This window comes from Mycteria americana, chromosome 25 (genome assembly GCF_035582795.1).
Source record: "Mycteria americana isolate JAX WOST 10 ecotype Jacksonville Zoo and Gardens chromosome 25, USCA_MyAme_1.0, whole genome shotgun sequence".
Classification (NCBI taxonomy): Eukaryota; Metazoa; Chordata; class Aves; order Ciconiiformes; family Ciconiidae; genus Mycteria; species Mycteria americana.
This window is the reverse complement of record NC_134389.1, coordinates 2,766,501-2,789,571: the sequence shown is the minus strand read 5'-3', so window position 1 is coordinate 2,789,571 and position 23,071 is coordinate 2,766,501. Positions and strand designations below refer to the sequence as shown.

Below are 23,071 nucleotides of genomic sequence, written 5' to 3'. Positions count from 1 at the left end.
ACGGATCCTGCGCAGGCAGGAGGACCCGAGCCGCTGGGTTTGCTGCCGATCCTGGGGGAAATCGGGACCCTCTTGCAGGCGTCAGGTGCGCGGGAGGGATTGCAGCTCGACGCTGGATTTGCACCTGCTGGGCGAGCAGGATTCGGCCCCGGGGAGGACTTGGCCGAGCGGGGCCCTGCAGCTGCATTTCCGAGCGGGAGGTTTGCTCTGGAGCCGCGTTTCGGCCGCCTTCCTCTCCCCTCCCCCTGCCTGCATCTGGAGGCTCGACACAGGAACCCAGATAGCATCATCCTGAAACCAGAATAGAAGCTTTGGAGGAGACTTTAGCATGTTTGTGCGGTTTTGATCTCGGTTTGTAGATAAAGAGGTGCTAAACAATGCTAAGCTGGCGAGTCGGAGTCCTTCACGGGTACGTGCAGCGGGGCTGGGGAAGCGCAGGCACCTGCGCGCGCTGCCCGCTGCGATGCCGAGGACGGCCCTGCGTGGACGCGTCTCCCCTTTGCTGCGTCCCTCCGGGGAGTCGGGGCTGCTCCTGCCGGCGCTGCCCCCCCCCCCCCCCCCCCCGTTCCGCAGCAAAGCCGGCTCGGTCCGTCGGCGGTCGGTCGCCGGTGGGATGACGGCAAGCGCCACGCCGGCGGCTTTGCAGGGTAGGAAGAGCACCATTAACGTGAATACAGGCGCTGGGTTTTAGGGAAGGAGGCTTTTCCCCCCTCTGCAGAGGAGAAGGAAGCTGCTCCTGCAGATCCAGAAACCACCAAGAAGGAAACGAAAAGTCCTTGGTGTCAGTGTGGAGGATATGGTAAAAAAACAACAATTAAGTCACAAAAGGCAGGCCCGGCCGTCAGCGCGAAAGGAAACAGGAAGGCAAGAACTGCAGTTAAACAGTCGGGTTCAAGAGGTGACTTGAACTAAATCCGTATCCTTAAGGGATGGAAGTCCAGCCCTGTCCGCAGGCAGGGAAGCGGCTCTGTGAGTTTGTGCCGGCGCGAGACCCGAGAGCCTCGGGCCGAGGCTTGGACACCTCGGCTGCGGTTTGCTGTTTTATTGGCAATTGCTTTTAAGGCTCTTTTTGTTCTTTTGTGGAGAGTCTGAGCTTTGCGCGGGTGCTGCCGGACCGCTCCTCGTGGCAGCGCGGCCACGTCGCGCCTCCGCTCAGCCGCTTTTCTCGGTAAAAGCTGCAAGTTTGCAGCGGGGAGCGTTGCAGCAGGGCGTGGGGCTGCTCTCGCCACCTCCGAAGCATCGCCGTCTCCTCCGGAGCATCATCGCTCCCTCCCTCCGCTCAGCCCTTTCCCCCCGCGCCCCTACCACAGCACGGGGCGGTGAAGGGCTCGGCAGCGGCTCGGTGCACCGTCGGCACGGCGGGTGTAAACCACTTCCCATGGCGAGGCTGAGCTCGCAGGCCGGTTTGCAGCACAGCAGCACTTCCCCGGTGTGGGCTCTCTCCCGCTGCGGGCAGCGAGATGGGACAAACCCTGCGCCTTGCGACCCACGTGCCCACCGGTCGTGTGCTGAAGTTCTCTTGCAGTGACCCCACCTTGCCCGGAGATGCTCCAAGGCGGGGGAAGGCGTCCACGCAGCACGTTATTGCCGTCGTTTCTGTACGCGGATAAACCCTGAGCCCCCCAAAATGTTGGTTTGGGTTCGGTGAATTCGGTGCCCCGTTCCCGGGGGAGGATGCCCGGCGGGGAGGACCCCTCATCCCGCTGCCTTTGGACCCGTTACTCTCAGCCGGCCCCTCGGCTTGATGGAGCCAAGTCAGGATAAACCCATCTTTGGGAGAATTCCTGCAAATCCTGGGTAAAGGATGGGTTTGTCCTGCAGAGAGAGCGTTCGGTGCCCGGGCAGAGCAGGCTGCTGGGTTGAGCCGTGCTCCTCTGTACCTGTCACCTGCTTTTCTCCCTTCAATTTGCGACTTTCTATGCCGTTATCAGACATCCTCCCATTCATCTCCTCCAGAAGATGAGCCGCGTTGGTCCTTTCAGCAACTTCACAGGAGAGCGTTTGTCTTCTTTTCCCTTTTCCTTCCTTTTTTTTCCCCAGCCTCCAACTGTCCTTTGAAGCTGCTTTTGCAGGTTTCCCCGCGGCCAAGGACGTCCCCGTGGTGCTGGCCCCGGTTTGGGGGATGGAGATGGGGAAAACGTCCCTTGAACCGGTGCCGCGATGAACCCGTCCAAATTTTGCCGTCGCTCCTAACGCTGGCTCTACCGTGTATTTCTGCGTAGGCACGGGTGGATTTTTCCTCGGTGCCGCACGTGAGCGCAGGGACAGCGCTGGGAAAAGCAAGGCCGTGCAGAGCTCGAAAGGAAAATACATTTTTGGAAAGGATGCGTTTATTTGCCTTTATTTATCTTCCTCAGGCTTTTGGCTTCGTCTTTTTGATCTTTCCTTTGCAGCTGCGCAGCCAACGTTTGGTTTATTTAAGCTGACATCGTGCTGAGAGCACAAGGCTTTACAAGGTGGGGTTTTAAGGAAGGACAGCTTAAGATCGTCGCCTTCGAGAGGAGCGGCCGTGTCGCGGCTAACTTTAGTAAGGAGGCAACTAAAAAAGGGATGCAATCAAAGTATAGTAAAGATAACAAACGGCCATAGAAAGTGGATGTGAGACTCTAAGTGCCCCTGCTCGCGCAGGGAGAAATACGGGGCTATTTAGTGGAAATGGAAAAGGGACAAATTGGGGAGTGGTGCAAAGAGCCCTGCTGCTCACGCCATGCCAAGGCGAAACCACGTAGAAATAGGTAAAATAGGTCGGAACCACGTGTAGTCGGTAAAAACGATGCAGAAATAAAGACCTGGAAGAGATATCAGCTCTCCTGCCTCCCCAGCTCTTGGAGCTGTGGATTCAGCACCCCCAAATTCCTTGTTTTGTAAAAACATCTCCCAGCTGAGATTCCTCTTCGCTTTCTCTTTCTTCCCCCATTTGCAAAATGCTAACTCTGCTCCCTCACCCGTCTCTCCAATTTAAAGCAATTTACTTGGAGCCGGGTATGAATTACTCAGCACAGAGTTAACCAGCACCTGCTTGTAGTTAATTGGCATGTGTGTTAATTGCCGTGATAGTCATACTTGTGCGAGCGCGCGAGGGGGTGTAGGGCAGGAGGGAGGGATGCGGGCGCTAACGGGCTGCCTCCGTCCCAGCGCTTCTCGCTGCTTCCCCGGAGCGATGCCGAATTTCCCCTCTCCTGATCCTCGCCGAGGTTTCCGGGCGCCGAAGAGGGACGGGGTGACTTTTTTGCTGGCGCCGTTCGCTCGCTGCAACGCCCGTGGTCGGCTTGACGGCAGGTTCGTGGGTCCCCTTCGATGCCCTCGGACCCCCCCCACGCCGCGGCGGTTCCTCCCGGCCGGGTGCAGCGGCTGAGATGCTCGGTGGTTGCGTGGAGATGGTCGCCATGGAGACGGGTACCACTGGGGACGGCGGTGGCGTGGGGGGAGGCTGTGGGTGCCCGGGGTGGCCCCGAGCCCGGCCCCGCTCCAGTCTGGCCGCACCCCGTGATATTTGAGCTGTCCCAAGCCTGGTTTAGGATGGCCTTGGGTCCCATTTTGGGCAAGGCAGTCTGTCTTATAGGGCTGCAGAGATTCTCTAGTGTCTCGTAAGGGCTGGGCTTAACCCATCCGCCGGTGCGCTCGCGCGACTCGCTGGGGTGTCGCGGCTTGGGGATGTTGGTGCCCCGGCCCCGATGGGACGGAAAGGTCCCGTGGGCTTAGACGCCGCGTGGGGTGGGTGCCTTCTCATCCTGTATGCACCACGGGATGGCGTGAGCGTTGTTTCCTTGGAAAACCAGGCTAAGGAGAAAGAAGCTGCTGTCTCGGAAGGAAGAAAAGATGATTTAATGACTGGGGATATTATGTTGAATAAAAACACCCGAGATGTTAAGGTCTTTTAGGAGTTTAACTCCTTTTAAAAGAAGTCCTGCGCTCTGGGTGCTTGGCTACGTAGACATTTAGGTGCTTAAATTCCACCTGATCGCGGAGGAGGGTCATGGGTGATCCCGAGGCTTCGGGGTGGGCGATTAGGGAGCCAGAGCAATTTGCTGGTGGAGGAAAGGGAGCTCCAGAAGCGCCCGGCTCGGTGCACGGTGCAGAGTGGGTGCTTCTGGGTTGGCTCCCAGCAGCCGGCGGCGGTGCCGGCGCGGTGGGCAGGAGCGGGGCAGTCTCTCCAGGTTTCTTGCGCTGGCAGATGCTGATCAGAAACTCGGGCCCGTGGTCGGATGTTCTGAAACAGCCACCTGGGCAGGAAATGTGAAAATACCTGGGTTTAAAAATATGTTGGAAAAAAACCCCCAACCTAAAAACAAATAAACCCACCCCAAAACCCCGACTCCAACACCAGGAACCTGAAGAGAAAAGGGAGGAGTTTTAAATCCCCTCCATGGGCTGAGTTTGAAGGGCAGCAAACGGTGCCGTGCTTTTCTCCATCCCTCCTTTTCATCCCATCCGAGGACCGCACTCGCCGTGGGGTGTTTTCCTTCCCGTGGAGGGGAGAGGCATCAAGAGCATCACACGGCCAGCTCCTTTTCTCCCCAGCATGACAAGCAAAAAAAAAAACCAACCTGTTGTTAAGTCACCTTTTTCCTGCGGGGACTTTATCAAGCGGCGTGAGCAAACCCCGAGGCCGGGACGATGGTCCCCATCCAGCCGGGGTGCCGAGGACCCGGGAGTGAGGATTTGAGAGCAGCAGGAGGAACGTGGTCTGGTGGTTGAAAAAGGTGATTTGTATCAAAACACCTGGGTTTTATTTGCGGCACGGGGAGGGGAATGTGGTTTGAACGCCGCCGCTCCCATGCGAGAAGCACCGGCTTGTGCGAAGCTCGGGGCGGGGATGAGCAGCGCCGGGGTTTTCTTCTCATCCCTCCAAACATCCCATCTCTTTTTTGAACGCTGCGGAGCTTTTGGCCACGATAGCATCCTGTGAAGAAGTCCCACAACCGAATTGTGTTAAAATATGTTTCCTTTCACTCGGTTTAAATTTACTGCCCGTTGTTCTCCCAGTGTTTATTGTTGCTTCTGGAGAGTTCCTCTCTGGTTTGGACAGTAAATCTGCTGTCTTTTCAGAGGGTTTCTCTGTCCAAGAGCTGCAGCACAAGGAAAGAATTAGCATCTCGCCCTGGGTCCGGATGCGGAGCTGTTGCTACTTCACGCTGCTGCTGGTGGTTTTGAAGATGGTGAAGGTGAATATTTTTCAGCCAGTTTAAAGAAATGGCAACTCCGAAGGGAAAAGCTGCAAAGCAAACTCAGCGGAAAGTTCCTCCTCCGCCAAGTTTTCTCCGCGCGTGCGAAATCCTCGCCTCGGCCCCCGGCCTTGGGGCTGTGGACTCTCTCCTGCGTGGGCTTGCGGCGGTGGAAATGCTAAGCAGACACCCCGGGTGGGTGAAACAAAAATCCTTATTTTCCTTTTGGTTCTTCTTGTATCACCAACCTTTGAGGGATGCTCTCGTGGCAGCCCGGCGCCTGCATCCCCTGCTCACCGGTGCCAGCTCGAGCGGCGATGCTCTGGGACGGGCGATGCTCTGGGACGGGCGATGCTCTGGGTCCGGTGATGCTCTGGGTCCGGCGATGCTCTGGGACGGGCGATGGTCTGGGTCCGGCATTGCTCTGGGTCCGGCGATGCTCTGGGACGGGCGTTGCTCTGGGACGGGCGTTGCTCTGGGACGGGTGTTGCTCTGGGTCCGGCGATGCTCTGGGACGGGCGATGCTCTGGGTCCGGCGATGCTCTGGGTCCGGCGATGCTCTGGGACGGGCGATGCTCTGGGTCCGGCGATGCTCTGGGACGGGCGATGCTCTGGGACGGGCGATGCTCTGGGTCCGGCGATGCTCTGGGACGGGCGATGCTCTGGGTCCGGCGATGCTCTGGGACGGGCGTTGCTCTGGGACGGGCGTTGCTCTGGGACGGGCGTTGCTCTGGGTCCGGCGATGCTCTGGGACGGGCGATGCTCTGGGTCCGGCGATGCTCTGGGTCCGGCGATGCTCTGGGACGGGCGTTGCTCTGGGACGGGCGTTGCTCTGGGACGGGCGTTGCTCTGGGTCCGGCGATGCTCTGGGTCTGGCGATGCTCTGGGTCCGGCGATGCTCTGGGTCCGGCGATGCTCTGGGACGGGCGATGCTCTGGGACGGGCGTTGCTCTGGGTCCGGCGATGCTCTGGGACGGGCGATGCTCTGGGTCTGGCGATGCTCTGGGACGGGCAATGCTCTGGGTCCGGTGATGCTCTGGGACGGGCGATGCTCTGGGACGGGCGATGCTCTGGGTCCGGCGATGCTCTGGGACGGGCGTTGCTCTGGGACGGGCGTTGCTCTGGGTCGGGCAATGCTCTGGGACGGGCGATGCTCTGGGTCCGGCGATGCTCTGGGACGGGCGATGCTCTGGGTCCGGCGATGCTCTGGGTCCGGCGATGCTCTGGATCCGGTGATGCTCTGGGACGGGCGATGCTCTGGGTCCGGCGATGCTCTGGGTCCGGCGATGCTCTGGGACGGGCGATGCTCTGGGTCCGGTGATGCTCTGGGTCCGGCGATGCTCTGGGATGGGCAATGCTCTGGGACCGGCCTTTTCCGGGCTGCCTGCAGAGCGACGGGGAGCAGCAGCCGAAGGGCATCCCCCCGGCACCAGCTCGGCATTCCCAGCCGCGCCGGTGCTGCTCGCAGCCAGACAGTCCCTCCTGTTTGCTGCTGCGGGGGGAAACGCACCAATTTTGAGAAACAATGATTCAAGCAGCAAATACCATCCCTGTATGGTTTGTCCTTGCAAAGAGTCTTCCTGGTGGGATTTATGGGGGAAAAAAAAAAAAGGGATTTTCGCTGCCCTTCATCTCCAGTCTCCTGCCAACGGCCTTTCCTGGGCTCCGCATTGCTTGTCCTCCCCGGAGAGCAAATTGTGGATGTCGGGGGGGGAAAAGTCTCCCCATTCCCCTCTCGGCTGCTTGAATCAGCGCTGAAACCACAGAGCACGATGCGCAATGAATAATTTTACTCCCCCCCCCCCAAAAAAAAAAGCAGAGAAAAAGATTAAGTGACTCACACGACTCAATGAACCCCGACAAACAAATGTGGGAGTGAGACCGTCAGGGCTTGTTTGTTGTCGGAGCGTGGTCTGATGAGGAGGCAAAGGATGGGGCCAAGGTTTGCTGGGGGGCTTCAGCGGGGTCCGGGGGGGCTCCATGCTCTGGGGTGGGAGAGGAGCTCGGTCGGGGCTGGCTGCGGATGCTGCGGGTGAATTTGGGATGGTGGGAGGGGAGAAAAAGCGCTTTTTTTCGTGCTTTTTGTATCAAGAACTGAGGGCTGGGGGCTGCCAAGTCGAGGCAGATAGGAAGCTATTTTAGGACCGGCTTTTCCCTCTGCCCGGGTCTTGGCACGGGGCACCCTCGCCTTAAATGCAATGTTATCACTGCTCTTATCCACTCAGAGAGAGACCCAAGAGAAAAACATACCTGTGGAAAAACGACCGGGGCAGCTTTCCCCCTTTATCCCCCTTGCTGCAATGCAGCGCATGCTGAAAAAATGGGGTGAAATGGGGCTGGGGGGGGGGGGGGGCTGTGTCGGTAGGTGCCCTGGCACACCCAGATAGAGCCTCCGGCGTCGGGGACGCGGGTGCCCGGAGGACGGCGGAGGTGCGGTGCGGGCTCACGGAGCGAGGCTGAGCAAGGAGCCGTGCGGGTGCCCCGGGACCCGCGGCACTCGCCCCTTTGGGGAGAGGGGTGGGGAACAGCAGATACCCCCAGTCGATCCGCACGCCCCCAGACCGATGGCAACAACGGCATCCGGCTGCCCCGGCTTCCTTTGGAGTCCTTCTTCCCCTCGCCCATAAGAATTCGGTTTCGGTGCCCGATTCTAGGTTTTTTTTTTTTAAAGTAATCAAATAAAGACATTTTAAAATTCCAAATTGAAGATTAATGCAGAAATTGGAGACAGATTTAAATTGCCCAAGCTAATCACCAGCCACTCGACTGCTTATGACTTTATTAAGAGAAAAAAAAGAAAAGTCTGGAGTGTCACGGAGGAATAATGATTCACGGGCTCGTTGCTGCCGTCTCCTCCTCCTCGACGAGCATCGCCGTGCCCAGCCCACACGTGTCCTGCAGCGCGGGCGTTTTTGGGCTCCATCCTTGGGGTTTTTCGAGATCAGGTCGGATAAATCCCTCTGCAACCCTCCTGGCCCCAGAGCTGAGCGGGAGGATGGAGCAGAGAGCTCCCCCGGGCTGGGGGCAGGAGCCGTGCCGGCGGTGGGGAGGATGCCGGGAGGGTGCCGGATCCTGGATGGGGTTTGGGGACGGACGGGACGGACGGTCTCACTCCTCTCTCTCTCCTTGCACAGGGCTCTGAGCAGCTGCTGACGGCTCAGCCCCGCTGGATCCGGCCACGCAGGAGGATACCATGAACTGAGCAAAGGAGCGACGCAAAACTCTTTTTTTTTTTTTTTTTTTTTTTTTTTTGGTTTGGTTTTTTGGTTTGGTTTTCATCCGAAAAAAAAAAAAGAAAAAGCCCCCCACGCTCTTTAATGAAAGCGTTTTAAAACGGGGTTACTTTTCCCCTCCCCTGAACCCAAGGCGTCCCGGGTGCGGTGAGGATTTCCGGAGAAGATGGGGAGAAAAAAGATCCAGATCCAGCGGATCACGGACGAGCGCAATCGGCAGGTCGGTGCTTTCCCTTCCTTTCTCCGCTCCCTCCTCGCCCGCTCTCCTCCTGTCGGGTATTTTAAGGGTTCTGCTTCAAAATGACCCATTGCCATCCCAGTTTGGGCCAACCGGTGCTTTTTTTTTCCCCCAACCCATAAACTAAGCAGATGGGTGAAACTCAGCACCGGGGCCGGATTCAGGCGGATACCCAGAACCAGGCAAACGGCCCCGTTTTGCCGTGGCGAGGAGCCGCGGCCCCCACCCAGGCGTTGCTCCTCGTCTTGGAGCTCCTCGCGCCGTTTCCATCTAAGCGCTTTTCCAGAAGAAAGGATCTTCTCCAGTTAGTTCCTTTTCTTTTTTTTTTTTTTTTTTTTTGTCGTGCAGAAAATATATTTCAGTTGACATTTTCCGTGAGGTTTTTCCAATAAAGAACAGCCACAACAAGTATCCATTTTTCTGAACGCAAACAACCCAAATTATTCTTTTTTTTTTTTTTTTTTTTTTTCAATTGAAAACTTACATGGGTCCAGGGCTTTTTTTTTTTTCCTTGTGCTGTGTTGAAGCCAAGCCCTAGACACGCACGCATGTGCATGTGTGTAGAAATACACGCGCGTGTCTCAAGAGGAAAAAGAAAAAACAAACCCCCGCCGGATTTTTCCTTAATTTACGTGTTCCTTGAGTCGGACCGGCTGAGCGGCAGCGCTTTGCCGGACCAGGTTTGCTCTGGGACGGCTCCGTCGCTGTATTTCCCCGTAACCACGAGACTTTCAGGCAGGTCCCTTTGCTCCGTGGCTTCCCGTGGTCCTTGAGTTTGGCTCAGCAAATCCAAGCCTCCGCCTTTAGTCCAGCCACCGCTGCGGATGCCCCAGCGTGGCTTCTTTCCTACCGCTTTTATGCCAGAAAAAAAAAAAAAAAAAAAGTATGCGTATATATTCCTAACGCTTAAAAAGTGGCAAATAACAGAATTGGATGAACCGGTTTATTGCTCCGGAGCAAAACAATAGAAAATTGCAGGTTTTCTTCATTACAGCTTTATTTGGTGGCGGGGGGATGGGCATAAAATGTTGTTTGATAATGTCCCAGTTGCTCATGGCGCTGTTTATTTCCATAATTAGCAGGCAATGGGGCGTTAGGGGTTATTAAAGAAGCTGGAGTGTATTTTATGGGGCAGCGCTGCCGAGCATTGCATAGGGGAGAGAGGGATTTGCAGCTATTGGAGCCCCATTAGGAGTTCAAATGAACGGAAAATATTTGGTAATGCTGGAGGTTGATGGCACAGCCTAGCCCTGTTGTATAAGCCTTCAGGAAAGGAAAGAAGCGTTTCGCTGCCAAAGGCAGGAGCCGAGGTGGTGGGAGGCTTTTTTGGGGGGCGTTGAGCTGCTCCGTGGTGCAGGGCTTGACCGAGGGGGGCTGGAGATGCAGCCCCTTGCTGAGCTCTCCCCGGCCAAGCCAAGCCAAGCCCAGGTGGGATTTAGCGGCGGGAGTTGCTCGGCACGGCCGGGTGCCGTGGTTTTAGCACGTCTCGGGTGTCAGGTGTTGTCCCCAAAGCCCAGCTCCCGGGGCTGGGGGACGTTGGTTTTTCCCTCGACGGCAGCTCCGTCCCCGGCCGGGCCGGTTCTTCCAAAACCCAGCGCGGGAGCATCGCTCCCCGTGTGAGCGCGGCACGTATCGCTTTGCTTTCCCAAAAACCCGGCCCTGTTTAAGTCGGGTGTCAGCGAAGCAGCAGCTGTTTAATTGGTCATCAGCGCAGGCTTTGCAGTCGATTATTTTTGCTGCTCCTTTTCTTTGGGAAACAAGGACGCACCAAGAAGAGAGGACGCTTCGTGAGGAACGGCCGCTCCAGGCAGCGGGCTGCTGCTTTGCTCCGTCCGCCGCGGTGGGGGCATCTCTCACCTCTGTAAAGAGGGTGATAACCCTCCTGCTTTGCACTACGTGTGTGCAATGCCAGGACGCGGTCTCTGGGCTCGGAAATGTCCCATCTTGCTTCATCTCATTCCCCGTCCCTTCCTCTCCTGCTCTTGTTGCAGATCAGAGATGAGAAGCCTCCACGCGTGGCCGCCGTGGCTGCGGGCTGTCGGCTAAGCCGGCTTAAACCCAGGCTCTGGGAGCATCCTCAGCCCATCCCCGTCTTCACAGCAGCCCCCCCCCCGCAAAGCGTGGTGCCGGGGGCACGGCTCGGCTTTCCCGTGCCGCACCCCGGGAGCTGAGCAGCCCGGTGCTGCTGAATTATGCATGGGGTTTCATGCCGCGGTGCTGCTGCTGGAAATGTAGGTCTTGCAGCTCCAGCCGTGGCAGGCGAGCACGCGCGTTCCTCGGCGCGTGCCGGCGCCTGGATGGCTCCCGCGGCACCTGCGCGTGCCGGGAGGGAGAGGGACGGGGAATGGGAATAGCGCGTGGATGCGCTGGAGAAGGAGGGATTCGCCGGTGGTCGTGCGAGGAGGCGGAGGCAGAGCCGCTCTCGACGCCTGCGTTGCCGCTCGCTCTGCGAGTGGAGTTCATCACTAACGGTGATTTGGGGCCGCCGAGGCATCGTGAACCTCAGGAGGAGTGAAGGTTGAACGGGGGCTCTCCAAAGCCTTCGCTGCGAGGCGAAGCTCTTCCCGTGCATCTCGCACCCAACCTACAGCATCAGCGAGTCCGCCCCTGCTCACGCCCCGGGTCTCGCCTCCCACGGGCGCACGGACCGCGAGCCCGCGCGGAGGAGACCAGAATTACAGCAGAAGCCAAAACCAGGGGAGGAGAGCAAGTAAGAGTCACTAACGTCGTTAGAGGAATTACTGGAGAGGATTTGCCAGAACAGATCAGACCATCGGTCCGTCAGGGCCAGCCTGCTGACTCCGGCAACGGCCAATATGGTCTGCATCAGGGGAAAGGCAAAAATCCCCTGCTAGTGTGGGGCAGTAATTCCTTCCTGACCCCTTTGGTGATCGGCTTACGCCCTGAAGCATGAGATTTGATTACCCTCTTAGACTTACAAGGTTAATTCTTCTAGATGAGGCTCGTGCGCGCTGGTAGGGGAAGGTTTGGGGTTTCTGTCCCGGGTCAGGGGTAGGCGCGCCGGGCGGCGTTAGCTGACGCTTTTGTGCGACGGGGCTGGCTAAACGGCGGATCTTTGCTTTTCTCTGCAAGAAGCAGGGGTGCCGAGACAGAGGGACGCTCCTCCGCCCTGTCCCTGTCTGCCGAGGGAAGATCCCCTCACCCGTAGAGGGCTGATTTGGTGCTTTGGCTTCTGCTTGACTCTGCTCAGGTTGTTGGTTGATTCGGGGCGGGCGACCCCACGCCCTCCTTCGTCGCTCAAGGGCGATACCCCAACCACGCTTGTTTCTAGTCTTCAAGGCCGGGAGCTGCCCCCGCGCGCCTTGGCCTCGCCCCGTTGCCTCCGATCCTGGTGGCCAACTGGGCTCGTGGTGCCCGGCAAGGTGTTTTTTTGGTGAGGTGGCACCGGCGGCTGCAGAAACGACCACCCTCGGCTGTTCCCTCTGTCTCGGCGGAGACGCCGTGTGTTTTCCTCTCGAGGGCTCCTCGGGCTGCTTCGAGCGTGAGTCAGAGCAGCGGGGCCGTCTCGGTGGGGGACAGCGAGGCACACCATACCGGGCTGCGGCTGCTGCCGGAGCTGCGGCGGAGCAGCCGGTCTCTAGCAGGGACAGGAGACCAGAAATGCTGCCGGCACGGCGCTGGGGAACCCCGGGTCGGTTTTAGTGCCTGTCCTGCCGTGGGCTGCAGGAGCAAAACCGCAGCTGGGTCCCCCCTGAAGTCATACGGTGCGGCAGCGGCTGCGGTGTGGCTGGGAGCAGCGAGGGCCAGCGCCCGGCAGCAGTGATTTTGGGTGGCCGAGAGGTCCGGGATGCCACCAGGGAGGGGGAATTGCCAATGACACCGGCGCTGGCCCTCAAATAATTTAATTTGCGTGACAGCGTGCCGGAGCCGGGGCAGACACTGGCAACGTGAGCGCTGGCGCTCGCAGCCCGACCGCGGTGCGAGCGGGCGCACGTGGCGGGGAGCGGCGGCGCGGGGTGCCGGCCCTGCACTTTCCAGGGGATGAGGCGATTAGAGCCGAATCTCGTTACTGCTTAATCATCTCTGGAAGATGGCGGGGAGGGGCGGGCAGCTCCCCGCGCCGTGCGTGCCCAGGGCTGCCCCTGCTCTGCCCTCCCGCTGCACGGAGGGATGCGGCTCCGTCTCCTTGGGTGCAGGACCCCGGTGGGTGCGTGCTGGGTGCTGCCGGTGGCATCGCGGCGGCAGTGCTCGTCACCGCCGGTGCGGACGGGGAAGCTCCGGGTTAAGCTCTTTGGACCGTGCCTGTAACGCCGCTAACTCGAGTCGAGCGAAGGCAACAGCCTCGTTCCCTCTCCTCCCTCAACGCTGCAAATTAAAGCTGTTCGGCTGCAAAATCGATGCCGTGGCGGAGGCCCTAAGTGGGTTCGAGCCCTCCCGTGCATGCGCGCGGCGAGGGGGCAGCTCTCGGCACCCGAGGGCATCTCAGCTCATCTCCAGCCCTTCCCCGGGCTGCTGCCTCGCCCCCGAGAGCAATGCTTAAAGCAAAGCGGTGACCCCTCTGCCTTTTATTTTCCTTTTCTTTTTTTATTTGCTACGAGGGCATCGGCCAAGCATCGTGCCTTTCCCCGGCAGCGTGCCGTTCGGTGCCGGAGCGTGAGGGACCTTCGGCGGCTGGCCTGTGCCGCAGCCGGGACGGAGAGCCCCGAACCAGCTCCCTCCCCACCAGCTGGGTCCTGTTAGGAGCGTCGCGGCGAGAGCCGAGCGTGGGCTGGGAAACGCAGCCCAACGTCTGCCCGGCGTCTGGAGCGGGTTTTGGAGCCCGCGCCCAGCTCCTTCCCCATCCCCCAGCCAGCTCGCAAGGATCGGTCCTGCAAAAGATGCCTCGTTAGCTGACAGCTCTAATGACAGCTCATTTCAAGGCAGGGCAGGTTGGGAGGACGGGGGGCCGCAGTCACGAGCGCGGTGACCCCGGGTGAGCAGGCGATGCGGAAAAATGCCTCAACAAGGTTACGGGGACGGCGAGAGGGAGGCAGCAGCCGGCCGGGCACCCGCTGCGGGGGGGCTCGGGGTGCCTTTGGGGAAGCACAGCCTCCCAAGAGGAGTGGGTGCTGGGAGGCGGGAGGGTGGGTCAGGGATGGGGTGGGTGGTGTGGGGCAGCACCCTGACCTGCTTCGGGGCGGCCAAGCCCCCCGGCTCTGCGGCTCCCAGGGTTGGGTGCTCGCAGCGCTGCTGCAGCGAGCGAGGACGAGATCTCCGCTGCTTGAATATTCAACTTTAAAAAAAAAAAAACAGACCAAAAAAACCAACACCAACAACCCGCAGCCCCCGGACAGATGGTAGCTCTGCTGGGGATTTTGCTGAAATTTATTTTCTCTTGATTTGGCAATATGTGATTTCCAACACTGATAATCATCTTTGTGCTTGTGAAGTGTCTGCCTTTGGAGGATCCCAAAATAAGCAGCGATGTGAACCGGTTGGAGGAGGGAAGTGAGAGAGGACAGCTTGGGGTGGTTGTCCAGTTGGGGAAACTGAGGACAGAAGATTCCCTCTGCCCTCCCCTTCCTTTTGCTCTTCCTCCAGTGCTCATCCCAGTTTTCTCCGGGAGGTGTCGGGTCCATGGCAGCGTGGGCACGGCTTCTGACCGCGGTTCTCCTTGCTTGCAGGTGACCTTCACCAAGCGCAAGTTTGGCTTGATGAAGAAAGCCTACGAGCTGAGCGTCCTCTGCGACTGCGAGATCGCCCTGATCATCTTCAACCACTCCAACAAGCTGTTCCAGTATGCCAGCACCGACATGGACAAGGTGCTGCTCAAGTACACCGAGTACAACGAGCCCCACGAGAGCCGGACCAACGCGGACATCATCGAGGTGAGGCCGCCCGTCCTCTCCCCGGCTTTGCCGTTGTGGTGGAGCCAGGGCCGGGTCTGGCACCGCAGTCGGATGCGGGAGGTCGGTGCAGGGTGGGGATGGGAGCGAGCAGATCTCCGACACTCGGTGCCGGCCTGATTTTGCGTCTTTTTGGTCCAGCCTACAGAAATACTCCGTTCTGGGTGGTAGCGTTTGAAGCTGTCTCGAGTTACGTGTTGATCCACTGCCTTAAAATTGAGGGGCAGGTTTGCTTTGTGGGACTTCCCCGTGGGCCAGGCAGACCACGGGATGGCTTTGGAGGCATCTCCAGGGGCTGCTGCACTGGGGTGCCTTGGTGCAGCTGGTGACATTGCCCCTGTCCGTTGGTTCAGACACGCACGGTGGGATTGTAGGAGGGCACGAGGGGCTGAATCAGAGTAATTCAGGTTGGGAGGAACCTTTGGGTGCCTCTGGTCCAACCCCTGCTCAAAGCACGGCCGACCTCACGGCTCGGTGGGGTTGCTCAAGGCTTGCGCGGCTGCGTTTTGTGGGTCTCCGAGGACGGCGAGTCCAGCCTGACCAACCTCAGCACTGCCGAGGGCACCGTGTCCAAACCTCGCTGACCCCGTGCCGTGCTCCTCCTCCAGCCTGCCGGCATCGCAGGAGGTGCTCGGCCACCATTTGCTGTCGGTGACCCCGCGCTGGCCCCTCCCCACCGCTTTGTCCTCGTCCCTGGTGCCGGCAGAGCATCGCCGGGCTTGAGCACGAGGCATTTGGCTCGCAGGAGGGTGCCGGCGACTTTTCGGCCGTCGGTCACATCCTCTCCCCCGGCGGCACCTCGGCCGTCGCTTTTCAGCGTGTGGGCAGCTGCCTTTAGCCCTGGGCAAACGCAGGCGGGTGAAGGGCTCGGCTGGGTAATTATTGACGTTACAGGCGGGCATAAACGAACACCCGCAGAGCCGTTAGCGAGGGAGCGGAGCGACGCGGCCCCGCGGAGGGCCCTGGGCGGATCGGACCTCGTGCGGCACGAAGCTTCGCCGCTTCAAAGCGCTGCTGGAGGAATCGGCTTCCCCCGCCGCTCGGGCTGCGCCGCTTCTGCCTTTGAATCCCTTTGGTGCGTCTTGGGCAGCGCGCTTGGGCTTCGGGTTCGTGAAGGAGAAGGGAAAAAAAAAAACCAACCTACCTCCTAAATCTTGCTTTTTTTTGGTCCTTTTCTTTTTCCTCCGCGGAACGTGTCTTTTTGAGAGGTTTGGACTTGAGGTTTTCACCTCGTTGCCCACCCAGTTCCCACCGACGTCCCGCCGCAGCAGAAGCGGGTTAAGCCGTGGCCGAGCGACCGGCAGCACCTGCCTGCCCTCGCCGGGGTTTGGCGACCGTTCTGCCAGCGCGCGGTTGCGTACGGGCCTTAGAAATGGTTCCAAAATGTCCTTTTTGGCCCGTTGGAGCCAGGTAGCGCCCGTCCACCGTGAAAATGCCGGGGTTTCGCAGGCGCGGTTCCCCGCCGTGCTAGTCAGCACGGCCTCACCCAGCCTTTCCGGGATGCTCAGACTGCGGCGCTCGCAGCGTCGAACAGATTTGTCTTGGCCTAAAAATACCGTAAACATTTTGGGCAGCGTTCTCTGTTCCCTTATGGTCCAAGATGCAAACACTCCCAAGCCGACAAGTTACACGCAGTCCTTGGCACCCAAAGAAATACTGTGTTTGCACCACATGAAAAGCTGGATCTGCATCCAAAGCCGAGGAGAGGAACGTCGGGAGCGGAAGGATATTGGTGGATGGCAAGAAAAAGAGCCCAAACGCGCTGGGCTCGGCACGTCTTGCCGGCAGAGCCGCCTCGGAGCGAAACCCGCTGGGGTGCGGGCGGGTTTTGAGGCCGCTCGAGCATCCTCGTCTCATCGCGGAGCAGGGTTAGGGCTGCTCAAAGATTTTTACTGTTTCCTCTCCCAAATCCCCCTCCCTGGGAGACCGTTCCTGCTCCTGGCGCTGATTTCTATCTCCCCCCTAAGCCTTCTCCTAAGCCCAGGTCAAGCCCCACCGGCCCGGCTTTGTCCCCACCGCGCACAGACCCCGTTTCTCACGTTTCTTGGTGGCTCCCAGTTGAACTTGACTCCTCCATCTTCGCATCCTCGAAGCTTCCCCAGCGTCAAGCATTTCTAGAGCCGTGAAGGCACAGGCTGTGAATTTGCTACCAAATATGATTTTAAGTGGATTTTAAGGGGCCGCTGCACGCGTCTGCCTTCCCTGTAACGCCTGTGGCCCCTTTCTACCGGAGGGATGCAACCCTGAATTACTCTGGCAGCATCTCAGAAAAGATGAGGAGCAACTGGGACCTGGGTGAATCGAGGCAGAAGCCTCTCGATCGCATTTTCTTGCTGGAGGCGCTGGCTCCGGAGGCTTGGCCAAGCCAGGATCTCCTCTCCCGGCTGGGCTGGGGGGCTCCCGGGGCCAAAGGCGCTGGTCCCACCAACTCCGGGCGGTACAAGTTGGTCTGTGCAAATTATGTTTTAAAACCACAGTAAACGTGAGACACACCCCCCCCCCTTTATTTATTTATTTTTTTTTGGTCCTGGGGGGGTGCAGTCTGCGGGGGGCACCGGGGCACCCCATCACATGCTGCACGGGGCTGCCCTTGCGGGGTTTATCCATCCCCTTGGATATTTAGCGAGAGGCAGAGCTGCTCCGGGACGAGCGTCCCCAGCCCCGCTTCAAGAGGGGTTCAACACCCCCGGCTCCCTTTTGGGGACCATCCCCCGTGGGGGCACCTCCGTCTTTCAGCCGCGCCGGGAATCGGCAGCGGCTGTCGGGAGTGGGATTCAACCACGCGATGCCCGCGGCTCCCTCCGTGCCCGGCAAAGTCCTGGCCGTTGCAAGCTTTTAAGTCCGAGAAAATCTCTCTTAATGCAGAGAGGGGGGTTTCCTTAATCAGGCGGGGGACAGCTGAGGCCCCCAGACAGGCACGCTGGGTGCCACGTGCGTGCCCGGGCTGGGATCACGCCGGCTTTGCTCCTCGCTGTCGCTTCTCGTTTCCTCGCAGCCCGCCTGACGTGCCAGTTTCTGATAAGGGACTTGGACGAGAGCAGAGCTAGCCGGGCACGGGGATGCTCCAGAGCCAGTTAAAGTCACACCGCAATTTCTTTCCTTTCCTTGGCCGAACGTCCTGGGCGGGAGGGACGGACCTGATTTTTCCCTAATTCTCCTTCCTGGGGTTGTCGTTCCCCAGGGTGCGTAAAATCGGGCGTTTTGCAGCACGCTGGGGAGGCGGCGAAGTGCAGAGGCAGCCGCTGGTGCCGCGTCTTCATCCTCATCCTCGTCCAGACTTCCCCAAAGCCTGGGGTGGTTGAGTCTTCCCTCCTCTAAGGGAAGTCAACCGCATCCTGGTCGGGCATCGTTTCCTCTCACATGTTCTGCGTTTCCTGCTGCTCTCTCACCCTCTTCGGGGTTGGAAATCCGCTCCCGGAGGAGCGAGGGTCACGGGAGCGGGGGCATTGCCTGGAAGAGCGGGACCGGCGGCGGGTCCTGCCGCGGGGGGACTCCCGATAGAGTGGGGGGACCTGGGGACGGCAGGGAGACGGGTCGATGACGGGGGGGGGGGGGGGGGGTGTTTTGCCACGTGAAGTTCTCACCCTGCTTTTCTCCTTTGAAAATTTTCTGCTGTCAAGGAATTGACTTAAAATCTACTTTATATGAAAAATAGTCACGTTGCACTGGATGCAACCCAGTGACAAAAAAGTTTCACGCCTCTTTGCATCTTCTGGTTTTCCCCTGGAAAAGCGAATGAGGAGGAACAAGAAGGAAAGCTCTTTTCTAAAAGACCTTGCAGGAATCCTGAAAATGGGAATCTTTGGGTTTGATTCTCACCCCAGCAGGATTGTTTTCCTTTTACATCATCTTGTCAAAAAGCAGAAAATGTGGGGGACACTTTTTTTTTTTTTTTTGGTCAAAAAAAAAGAAAAAAAAACCCCAGCAGCCGACGCTCGTATGGCTGGAAATGGCGTTTTGTTGTCCCAAACCTCTTTTTGAGCAGCAGATTGCTACGAGCCGCGTTGCTTTGGCTCGTGTCCCGCTGCGACTCGGGCCCCGGTCACCCACTGCCGCCGGTGCTTCCCATCCTGCCGCGCTGCGGATCGTCCCCGTCCTCTGCCGCGCCAGCTCTGGAGCCCGTCCCCGTCCCCTTCTTCCCCTCCCTGCCCGCGGCTCCGGCAGCCCCGCGCTGTGGCAAGGGTTATAATCCAACCTCACGCCGCAGGCAGCTGCCCGGAGCTCCCGGGAAGGATTTTTCTCCCCGTGCGCAACCGGCTCGATGCTTCCTGGTGGGTTTCCTACGGGATGAGGGACAGCGGCACCGCGGCCGCCCCTCACAGCTCGGGATGCTGCGAACCGAGCTCGGTAGGGAGGTGCGGGTCTCAAAGACAATTAAGTTACGACTAATTTTATGAAATTAGCGGCCGGGGAGAGGGAAGAGACCAAGGCAACAGCTGCTGAGTTGAAGCTGTGTTAGACACCAAATATATTAGACCCACAGAGGAGAAAGACCTTGGGAAACGCAGAGAGGGGCGATGCTACGAGCGGCTTGGAGGGGGTTTTCTGGGTCCGGGTGAACAGAGCTGCGTTCACCCCGTTGCTCCGCTTTCCTCGATCGAGCCGTTGCGGGAACAACCCCCGGGATGATTTCACGCGGACTTAGAAATGGCAAAATGCCACGGCCGGCGGCGTCTGCCCCTTGCTCTCCCCTGCGCTTTCTCCGGGCGGTAAATACGGGGCAGAGCCGGGGGAGCTGGAAGCTGCTTAAAACCTCCCGGGCTGCTTCATTGCCGCAGATTTTAGTAAGGAGGAGGATGGCGTTCCTCGGCTGAAACCTCTTGAGAATTCGGTTGGGAGGTTCCCTTCGCCGAGGGTCCCGGGGGATGGAGGCTGCTCGTCCGACCCCCCGACGCCTGAGCCCGCTGGCAGCCTTTGGCAGAGGAGAAGAGCTTCCAGGGATGCGAGGGATTACCTTCGCGTTTCCCGAGCAGGGATGGGAGGGCAGAGGCGAGGGATCCGGTTACCGTCCCGGCAAAGAGAACCGCTGCGAGGTGGGCACAGCCCCCTATTAGACACCGGAGAGTCTCCCCGGCCGGCACCCTTCGCACGCGTCCGGAGGAAACCCGGCTTCATCCCTTCCACTGCTCATGGAACAACTTGTTCCATTTTGCTTCTGAAAGAGAAAGAGAAGGAGGAAAAACCTTTTTTTTTTTTTTTTTTAAAAAATAAGAGCTCAACTTTCCGGCTTTCGGCCGCATTGGCGAAACAAAAGGTTTCGGGGGAAAAAAAAAAATGCTGTAAAAAAAAAAAAAAGCAAAGCCATTCCTTCCCCACCGGCAGCACCCGTTCCTTTTTTTGGCCCATTCTAAAAACAAACAAGGACGCAGACAAAAATAGAAAAATAATAGGGAAAAATCCTCGGGAACCTGCAGAAAAAGCCCTGGGAATCTCCTGTTTGTGCCAGCGACTCGGATTCCCACTCCCCTTCTCTATAAAGAGACAATAAATAACATGAAGTAGGGGTACCAGGAATTATTATTAGGTAATTAGGGAATAATTATTAGGTAGCAGGAATTATTGGTAACACCAAACGGGGCCTCAGATGCCGCCGTGGTCCAGAGCGAGCCGGATCCTTTGCTGGCGGAGCTGGATGTAGATGTGGACTTTTCCCTTCCGCAGACGAAACCTAAGTAACGCACGTTAAAATGACCACCGTGAAGGAGTAATTTTAATTGAAAATATTGTGAAAAGCTTCAGCTGGATGGAAAACAGGCCCAGGGGATGGGTTTGGTGCCTGTTGCTTGACTCTTGCCGCCCGGCGCGAGCGTCCACCGAGCAAGAGCCGCGGGAAGAGGCAGAGCGGCGCGGCGCGGGGTGCCGTACCGACGCCGAGCAAAACCTGCCCGCGGTGGTTCCGGCCCTTCTGGAGACGTCGCCGGTTTTTATCCGCTCCGGCAAAAATTCCCCTGCAAGCTGCGTGTTTCCCGGAGCTCGCAGGTAGATGAAGAGCTACTCCAGGATACGTTTTGGCCTCAAAATAGAGATGTTTGTTACTGTTTAGGAAGACAGAGGAGAATTGTCGAGGCGCTTTTTGGTTGGGTTTTTTTTTTTTTCCCCTCCCCCTGCTGAATTTGGCATGAAAAGAGATCAAGACTTCCAGGAAATTCTGTAGCTTTGACTTCTAAAAAAAAAAAATAAATTGGCAAGTGATGGTTCCATAATAACGCCTAATTGCTTTTGGTATTTTGAAAATAAAATGATTAAATGTGCATGTGGAACGCAATCTGCAAGTTGGCTACTGAGCACGAAAGAGGAACTTTTGGGGTTTTCACTCTACCCTGCTCGTAGCCCAAACGAGCGATTACCGGGCTCCTGTTAACGAAGGAGACGTCGCGTCGTTAACTCTCTGCGGCAGCGCCCGGGACCTTCGCTTTTCACGCACGCAGCCTGGTCTTGGCGCGGGGTTTGCTGCCCGGGCGCCGTCACCGTCACCCCCCTGTGTCACCCCCAACAAGGCTCGCCGTCTCCGGCGCCCGCGGGCTCTCGCCGTGCCGCGTGCCCTGGCGCGCGGTGCCCTTGCTGTCGTGCAAACCTTTGCGTTCGGTGAATGCCACCCCCCTGCTTTTGCCGGGGCAAGCTGCTTTTTGCTTATTATTTTGGGTTTTATTTTCCTATTTGTAAGAAGGTGTTCCCTATTTTTAGCAGGAGAGCAGATATCGTTAAGGTTTATTTCCCCTCCTTGTCATTGTAGTAATTGTAGGTGACGAATTCGTCTGAGCTGGTACGGGGCCAAATTCAGCTCCGGCATAAACAGATCCTTTGAAAGCAAAGAAGTTTCTCTCCATCCATCCCCACGTTGTAATTCCTTAATTAGAGACACCCCGGCGTCGAAACCCGAGGGCCTGATCCTGACTCTTTAACGCCGTTGAGGTCGACGACGTCTTGGGGCGAATCTGTTGATTTGGGCAAGGGCGAGTCCTCGTCTTTATGGGCCGGGGGATGTTGCGGGGGGGACCTGCCCGTCTCAGACAGCTGCCCGTGTTCCCCATCCCCACTCCCAGATCTCAAACTGTCCCGATTGTGTTTTCAGACGTTAAGAAAGAAAGGTTTTAACGGCTGTGACAGCCCGGAGCCCGACGGCGATGACTCGATAGACCAGAGCCCCTTGATGGAGGATAAATACCGTAAAGGCAGCGAGGATCTGGATATCCTGTTCAAGCGATACGGTGTAAGTACCTGCCCCTTGGCCGGAAAACCTTCATTATATGTTCTTTTTTGTTTTGTTTTTCTTCTGTTCGATTTCCCTCCAACCTCGTCCCCCGATCCCTCCCCGACACCCCCCCCCCCCCCCCACCGTGTCCCCCTCCCCAAACGTAACAGGCGCTGAACAAGAAGCACAGGGAGTGCGAGAGCCCGGAAGGGGATGAAGTGTTTGCGTTGACCCCGCAGACGGAGGAGAAATATAAAAAGATTGATGAGGAGTTTGATAAAATGATGCAGAGTTACCGGCTCGCAGTGAGTAGCTGGTGGTCTGCAGCCCCCCCTTGCCCCTCCCCGGCTGCCTCCAGGTGACGGGGGGGGACACGGACACACGACTTTGCATGGCTTTGCTTCGGAGCCGTGCTGTGCCTTGGGAGCCGATGCGCGCAGCCCCCCGCCGCCCCGAATGCACCCCGAGTCTGACGGGGGAGATGCACGAGGGGCCCGGAGGGTCCCTCCTGTTTCCCCCCCGGAGAAGCAGGAACAACCCTTGGGAAAACCGTTCCCGGTCGTTCCGGCGTTCCTGAGCCTCCTTGGCTCCGGCTGGGCAGCGCAGGGGGATATTGCCGTCCTCCCCTCCTTTGCTGCAACTACTGGATCGGGGCCTCCTTTTTTGCCCCTTTTCCCCCCAAAAAGGGCTTTTTGCCGAGGTTAAGACCCTAGCGTTCACGCGAGCTGGCAGCGGGTGCCGGCCCCTCACATCCCTGCAAGACTCGGCCTGGTTTGGGCTATTTCGTCTTAATTCCTCCCAAATCCACCGAGCCCTCGGGGCAGCTGGTGGCCGTGGCAGAAATCCAGGGAGGTTTTAGCCTGTGATCCCGGAGCCGTCACCGGGGTGGCATCAGGACAGCGCTGAAAGGGATTTGTGTCAGGAGACGGGAGGAGGAGGGGGACACGTTTCAAATTAGTTGTTAGTTCGAGGGAGCAGAGGCTATTGATGCAGGCAAGGCTTCTTCCGAGGGATTAGCCCCGAGTCGCTGCAGCCATAATTAATGCTGCCAGGAGCAGAGAGGAGGCTCGTTTTCAAGGGCTGGATGCAGCACTGCAAAAATTACCCCCCCCCCCCCCAAAAAAAAAAAAAAGAATCCGTCCTTCTGCGCTTTGCAAGCCCCCACAAGTTAAAATTCTGGCTTTTCTTGAGCACTGGGTCTTGTGAAATCCGCGGCTCTTTCTTTTGCTGACTCAGCAGGTGAACGCTGCGTCGCTCCCGGAGCCTCCCAAGGACCCCAAAATCTGTATCTCCATCCCCTGCATTTTGGGGATGGAGGGGGGGGTGGCTGCTCCGAGCCCTGGGAGAGCTGGGGGGGGGGGGGTGTGTGTGAAGCAAAACGGGGTGCAGGCGGTGAT

The 23,071-nt window shown here is 58.4% G+C and overlaps 1 protein-coding gene across 8 annotated transcripts in view; it reads left to right on the top strand.

Annotated features, from left to right (window-relative positions):
• Positions 1 to 23,071, top strand: part of MEF2D (myocyte enhancer factor 2D) — a 79,743-nt gene that overhangs the window by 37,125 nt on the left and 19,547 nt on the right. For all 8 annotated transcript variants that reach the window (XM_075524717.1, XM_075524716.1, XM_075524714.1 and 5 more), the window contains 3 exons: positions 8,300 to 8,618; positions 14,261 to 14,464; positions 21,555 to 21,692. In XM_075524717.1, coding sequence (XP_075380832.1) covers positions 8,565 to 8,618; positions 14,261 to 14,464; positions 21,555 to 21,692 — 396 coding nt within the window. In that variant the 5' untranslated portion in view covers positions 8,300 to 8,564. The remainder of the gene's footprint in view (positions 1 to 8,299; positions 8,619 to 14,260; positions 14,465 to 21,554; positions 21,693 to 23,071) is intronic.